Source organism: Elephas maximus, chromosome 20, assembly GCF_024166365.1.
Source record: "Elephas maximus indicus isolate mEleMax1 chromosome 20, mEleMax1 primary haplotype, whole genome shotgun sequence".
NCBI classification, from domain to species: Eukaryota; Metazoa; Chordata; class Mammalia; order Proboscidea; family Elephantidae; genus Elephas; species Elephas maximus.
The window spans coordinates 79,559,484-79,566,716 of NC_064838.1; the positions used below are offsets into that span (position 1 = coordinate 79,559,484).

At 37.7% G+C, this 7,233-nt stretch overlaps 1 protein-coding gene across 1 annotated transcript; it reads left to right on the top strand.

Annotated features, from left to right (window-relative positions):
- Positions 1 to 2,430: 2,430 nt before the first annotated feature.
- On the top strand, positions 2,431 to 3,387 carry LOC126064013 (olfactory receptor 10AG1-like). Its single transcript, XM_049862570.1, has one exon. It carries the CDS (start codon positions 2,446 to 2,448, stop codon positions 3,385 to 3,387), a length of 942 nt encoding a protein of 313 aa, XP_049718527.1. The 5' UTR covers positions 2,431 to 2,445.
- Positions 3,388 to 7,233: the final 3,846 nt, after the last annotated feature.

Consider the following 7,233-nt stretch of genomic DNA (forward strand, 5'->3'; position numbering starts at 1 on the left):
ACTCATGGGAAAATCACACCTTTTGAGTTGAACGCTTTTGGAGTTTGTAACATTTTGATAATTGCTTTTAAGATCTCACTTCATTCTTTCAATAATCCTGTTATACGAAAGGAAAATAAATTAGCTCGAGAGTATTGTTCATGTTGCATAGCATACTGAGAAAAATTCAGAACAGTAAATTAACATTAGTTTCAATAATAAGATAAATGGATGTTAACAATAACTAACTGATGATAACAGTAACAATAATAGACGACAATAAAAACCTGTTGCAGTTGAGTCAATTTCTACTCATAGGTACCCTATTGGTCAGAGCAGAACTGCCCCATACAGTTTCCAAGGAGTGCCTGGTGGATTCGAACTGTGGACCTTTTGGTTAGCAGCCTTAGTCCTTAATCAATACACCAGCAGGGTTTCCTATGACAACAATGGATAACAATAATAAGAGGGTTTTATAAATGTCAGGACTTCTTCAAGGTTTTTTTAATTATATGAAATGATTTGATTTGCTCAACATCACTAAATGTTGATATAGTTGCTAGCCATTTTACAGCTGAGCAAAATGTGACATGGAAAGATTAGTTAACTTACATGAAGTCATCACACAGCTAGGTGTTGGAGCTGTAATTCAATTTCCATCTATCTGGGAGATATTGTTCGATAATCATGGCACAGAGCTTTGGTGGCACAGTGGTTAAGTGATTGTCTCCTAATCAAAAGGTCAACAGTTCAAACTCTCCAGCTGCTCCACGGAATAAAGGTATGGCAGTTGGCTTCTCTAAAGATTTACAGCCTTGGAAACCCTCTGGGTCAATTCTACTCTGACCTACAGTGTAGCTATGAGTTGAAACTGACTCCTTAGCAACTTTTTTTTCTTTTTTTAAACCATGGCACCACACTTCTTCTCTACTTAGTGGACAAAGTGCAAACCTATTAGGAAGGAGAGATGAAAAGCAGGGCGAGACAAGAGGCATCTTGCCATTTGCAAAATTTAAGAAGGCACTCACTTTCAGAATTGTGCAAGCGCAAGGAGGGCCCTGACCCTCCTTAAATATTGCACCTTAGGAGTTTCACTACCTAGCTCTTGTCTTGAGGGTGATGAAAGGAAACAGTGGGAAAAACAATCACCAAAAACAGGAATTCAAAACCACTTTATCGAATACTGAAATAGGCAATCTGTTAAATTCTAGGGCTACAGGATTAAAGGATATATTATCTTAATCATAATTATAGAACCATAACTAAAAAAATAATCAGTTTAAAATTGGAAAGTAGGGGATATATTTTACCAACATTATCTTATTTAATTCTCACAAAGAAGTAAAGCCTAGAAACCTTAAGTAATAGCTTAATATCACAATGACAATAAATTGTGGAGAAAGGAGTCAAACTCAAGTCCATTAAAAAAAAAAATACTGATTTGCAACAAAAATCTACATGCAGTTGGTTGAATTATCCACACTTAGTGTGTCTCAATATCTTTATATCTAAAGAAAAGTGAGTTTAGAAACAGTTATCTAAATTGTTTTTTTAGAAACAACAAAAATAATGTTGGATGTGCAGACCACAGTGGGTATAACATCCAGTATCATTCCTCCTTCTGTTCCACATATAAACAGGGGAAACAAATATCCTCCATGCTACCCCTGTTTTTCCAGGGTGACCACTTTTATTATTAGTGTCTGAATCAGTGTTCTCAGAACAATTTCCCTGAATAATATCGTCTTATCCTGTATACTTAACATCCTACCAAAAGACATTTGTTGTATTTTCCTATGCAAAATGAAATATTCTCACCCTTTCTTTCTAAATCTCTAATATGAACTATATTATATGCTTATAGGTGACCTGGTGGCACTGTAGTTAAGTGCTTGGCTTCTAACCAAAATATTGGTAGTTCAAGTCTACCAGTCACTCCTTGGAAACCTTATAGGGCCGCTGTGAGTTGGAATCGACTCAATGGCAGTGGTTTGGGTACATGCTTAAAATCACGAAAGGTTGGGAGAAGGAAACTTTGAAACAGGCAGTTGAAAATGTATGCTAGAAGACACTTTATGATATAGTTTTTCAGAAGCGTCACTGAGAAAATGCATAGGGAAGTACAGTAGGATTGTCAAGATGTGTAATGAATTTAAAGTGAGATTAGATGGCAAAGCTGAGGGTCCATCTCCAGCAGTTACCAGTTGCTCCAGTGCCTTGTCAAGTCAAGTATAGCTTGTTCTATCCTGGGCTGTGCTCCGAAAGTATAATGAAATCATCTTAAAATAAATTTCAGGGGACTGTTTACTGTGATATAACAGAAGGATGTGGGATGTACTTAAGTAGCATCATTCTTAAAGTGTAAACAATTGCATTGGTCATAAAATCCAATCCAGACACCTCCATATGATTTAGAGATACAAGAAGGTAAAAGGAAATGCTCATGTAAATTTACCTTTTTCACAGATGAATCATCAGGTAAAACCACCACAAGATAATCTAACTGAACTGATGGAATTTGTTCTCTTGGGCTTTGCTGACATGCCTCATCTCCAGTGGTTTCTTTTTGGATTGTTTTTAATCATCTATATCATTATCCTGATGAGCAATGGCACCATATTTCTCATAACAAAAATGGATCCTGCTCTCCAGAGCCCTATGTATTTTTTCCTGGCAAATTTCTCCTTCTTGGAAATCTGCTATGTATCGGCTACTCTTCCCAGAATGCTGATGAATCTAGGGACCCAGAGAAGAAGAATTTCCTTAGTTGCCTGTGCTACACAGATGTGCTTTTTCCTTATGTTTGGAGGTACAGAGTGTTTGCTCCTGGTAGTGATGGCCTATGACCGCTCTGTGGCCATTTGTAACCCTCTGCACTATCCTCTAGTCATGAACCACAGGGTCTGTATCCAGTTGGTGACTGCCTCCTGGGTCATTGGGATCCCAGTTCAGATAGGGCATACATATCAGATTTTCTCTCTGCCGTTTTGTGGATCTAAACAAATTAACCACTTCTTCTGTGACATTCCCCCAATAGTCAAGCTGACTTGTGGGGACACCTTTGTAAATGAGATATTGGTCTACATACTTTCTGTGTTATTTGTCATGGTTCCCTTTCTGTTGATACTTGGCTCCTACAGTAAAATCATCTCCATCATCCTGAAGTTGCCATCGGCCACAAGTCAAGCTAAAGCCTTCTCCACCTGCTCATCTCATCTTATGGTTGTGGTGTTATTCTTTGGATCAGGTATTATTGCCTACTTAAGACCTAACACTAGACACTCAGAGGGAAATGACAAAGTGCTATCTCTTTTCTACACTACCCTAACTCCTATGTTTAATCCCATGATATATAGTCTAAGAAATAAGGATGTCAAAATAGCACTGAGAAAATTGCTGTGTAAATAATTCACTAAAGAATCAGGTAATGTATGAAAATTGCTTTCTTACATATTTTTAATTAAATTTCAATAGATGTATACTTTTAACCACAACTTGTGTTACGGTTTAGTTGTGTCCCCCCAAAATGTGCATCAACTTGGCTAGGCTATGATTCTAAGTACTGCTTGATAGTCTGTCATTTTGTCATATGAGTCGAAACCTTCTAGAAGACAACTGGTTTGGTGATTTTCCTATGTGTTGTAAATCCTACCTTTATGATGTAAATGAGGCAGGATTAGAGAGGCAGGATTCACTCTTCAACATTAAGTTGTACCTTGAGCCAATGTGTTTTGAGACAAAAGAGAGAAGCTAGCATAGAGATGGGGGACCTCCTACCACCAAGAATGATGAACCAGGACGGAAGCATGTCCTTTGGTCCCTGCACTGAGAATCCCCTGGACCAGGGGAAGGTTGATGACAAGGACCTTACTGCAGAGCCAGCAGAGAGAGAAAGCTTCCTCCGAAACTATCTCTCTGAATTTGGATTTCTAGATTCCTAGACTGTGAGAAAATAAATTTTTCTTCATTAAGCTATACTATTTTGGTATGTCTGGTATAACAGCACTAGATTATTAAGACACCTTGTCTTTCCAAACAGTACAATCATTTCCAAGTTAAAAATCTCTTACAATGTTGTCAGAACTTTCTGCACAAATTGTACAAGTAATATATGTAATAAAAACCCGAACCCATTGTCTTTGAGTCGATTCCGACTCATAGTGACCCTATAAGACAGAGTACAACTGCCTCATAGTGTCCAAGGAGCACCTGGTGGATTCAAACTGCCAACCTTTTGGTTAGCAGCTGGAGCACTTGACCACTACACCACGAGGATTTCCAATATATATATATATATATTAAAAAAAATAAATAAAATTACAGAATTACTAATACAGTGATTTGCTAAATGCTAATATATTAGCATTTAGCAAATCACTGTATTAGTAATTCTGTAATTTTATTGTGCAATGTCCTCCTTCAATAGGAATTTTTGCTTGGGCTAATTTAGTTTCGTCAGTTGTAATGTGTAATCTGTTATATTACTTAGCCTAAACATTTCATTGCCATGAGTGTACATACGGTTGTGATACCTATTTTAAAATCCAGGTTTGCAATATCCATTAATTAATACTATGCTATGTTCCTTTTTTTTTTTTTTTTTATGCTATGTTCCTTTTTTTTTTTTTTTTTTTGTTCCTTAGTTATCCCGGGGAGATTTGGTACAGGACCCCCCAGGAATGCCAAAATCTGTGGAAGCTCAAGTCCCTTATATAAAATGACACTATATTTGCATATAACCTATGCACAAACTTCCATATACTTTAAATCAAATCTAGATTAATTATAATATCTAATACAATGCAAATGTTTTGTAAATATTTGTTATACAGTGTTGTTCAGGGAATAGTGACAAGACAGAAGGCAAACAATGCTCAAACAATGAGTTCTGAAGAGAGAGAGTGAGGATCTGTGAAATGGTGGGAGACTACACATCATTTCATTTGCATAGATTCAGTGTAGTGCTTGGTGGAATAAAAATAATAATATAGTCTCTATGATAAACCTTAGTCTGGAAGCTCGGCTGAAACCTGTCCTCCATGGGTGACCCTGCTGGTGTCTGAATGCCAATGGCATAGCTTCCAGCATCACAGCAACATGCAAGCCTCCACGGCACAACAAATTGACAGACACATAGGGACATCCAGACTAAGACAGACTAAGAAGAAGGACTGGGTAGTCTACTTCTGGAAAGAGTTAGCTAGTGAAAGGCTTATGAAAGCAGCAGAACATTGTCTGAGATTGCCCCAGACAATGAACCCCCCCATGTTGGAAGGCACTCAAAAGATGACTGGGAAAGAGCTGCCTCCTCAAAGTGGAGTCGACCTTAATGATGTGGATGGACTAAAGCTTTTGGGGTGTACATTTACTGATGTTACACAACTCAAAATGAGAAGTAGCTGCCGACATCCATTAATAATCAGAACCTGGAATGTAAGAAGTATGAATCTAGAAAAATTGGAAATCATCAAAAATGAAATGGATCACATAAAGATCAATATTCTAGGCATTAGGGATCTGAAATGGATTGGTACTGGCCATTTTGAATGGGACAATCATATAGTCTACTAAAAACTACACCAGGAATGACAGCTAGAAGAGGAATGGTGTTGCATTCATCATCAAAAAGAACATTTCGAGACCTACCCTGAAATATAACACAGCCAGTGATAGGATAATATTCATATGCCTACAAGGAAGACCAGTTAATACGACTATTATTCAAATTGATGCACCAACCATTAGGGCCTAAGATAAAGAAATTGAAGATTTTTACCAGCTTCTGCAGTCTGAAATTGATCAAACGTGCAATCTGGATGCATTGATAGTTACTGGTAATTAGAATGTGAAAATTAGAAACAAAGAAGAAGGATTGGCAGTTGAAAAATATGGCCTTGGTGATACAAACGATGATGCAGATAGCATGATTAACTTTTGCAAGTTCAATGACTTGAATACTTTTTTTTTGCCAACATAAATGGTGACTATACACATGAACTTCACCAGATGGAATACACAAGAATCAAATTGACTACATCTGCGGAAAGAGACAACGGAAAAGCTCAATATCATCAGTCAGAGCAAGGCCAGGCACCAACTGTCGAACAGACCGCCAATTGCTCATATGCAAGTTCAAGCTGAAGTTGAAAAAAATCAGAGCAAGTCCATGAGAGCCAAAATACAACCTTGACTATAACTCACCTGAATTTAGAGATCATCTCAAGAATAGATTTGAAGCATTGAACACTAATGACCGAAGACCAGGCGAGTTGTGGAATAACTTTAAGGACATCATACATGAAGAAAGTAAGAGGTCATTGAAAAGATAGGAAAGGAAGAAAAGACCAAGATGGATGTCAGAGGATAATCTGAAACTTCCTCTTTAAAGTCAAGCAGCTAACACAAAAGGAAGAAATGATGAAGTACAAGAACAGAACAGAAGATTTCAAAGGGTGGCATGAGAAGACAAAGTAAAGTATTATAATGACATATGCAAGGAGCTGGAGATAGAAAACCAAAAGGGAAGAACATGCTCGTCCTTTCTCACACTGAAAGAACTGAAAAATAAAATTCAAGCCTTGAGTTAAAATAGGGACGGATTCTATGGGGAAAATATTAGACGATGCAGGAAGTATCAAAAGAAGCTGGAAGGTATACACAGAGTCATTATACCAAAAAAAATTAGTCAATGCTCAACCATTTCAAGGGGTAGCATATGATCAGGAACCGATGGTACTGAAGGAAGAAGTCCAAGCTGCATGGTAGGCATTGGTGAAAAACAAGGCTCCAGGAATTGACGGAATATCAATTGAGATCTTTCAAGAAACAGATGCAGCCCTGGAAATGCCAAGTAATTTGGAAGAGGGCTTCCTGGCCAACCAACAGGAAGAGGTCCATATTTATGCCTGTTCCCAAGAAAGGTGACCCAATCAAATGCAGAAATTATCAAACAATATTGTTAATATTACCCACAAGCAAAATTTTACTGAACATCATTCAAAAGTGGCTGCGGCAGTATATCAACAGGGAACTGCCAGAAATTCAGACCAAATTCAGAAGAGGAGGTGGAACCAGGGATGTCATTGCTGATGTCAGATAGATCCTGGCTCAAGTGAGAGAATACCAGAAGGATATTTTCCTGTGTTTTGTTGACTATGCAAAGGCATCCTACTGTGTGGATCATAACAAATTATGGATAACGTTGAGAAGACTGGGAATCCCAGAACACTTAATTGTGCCCATGAGGAACCTATA

Bases quoted from the DNA above. Each gene is read 5' to 3' on its own strand.
- LOC126064013 (XM_049862570.1), top strand. From the start codon at position 2,446: ATGAATCATCAGGTAAAACCACCACAAGATAATCTAACTGAACTGATG.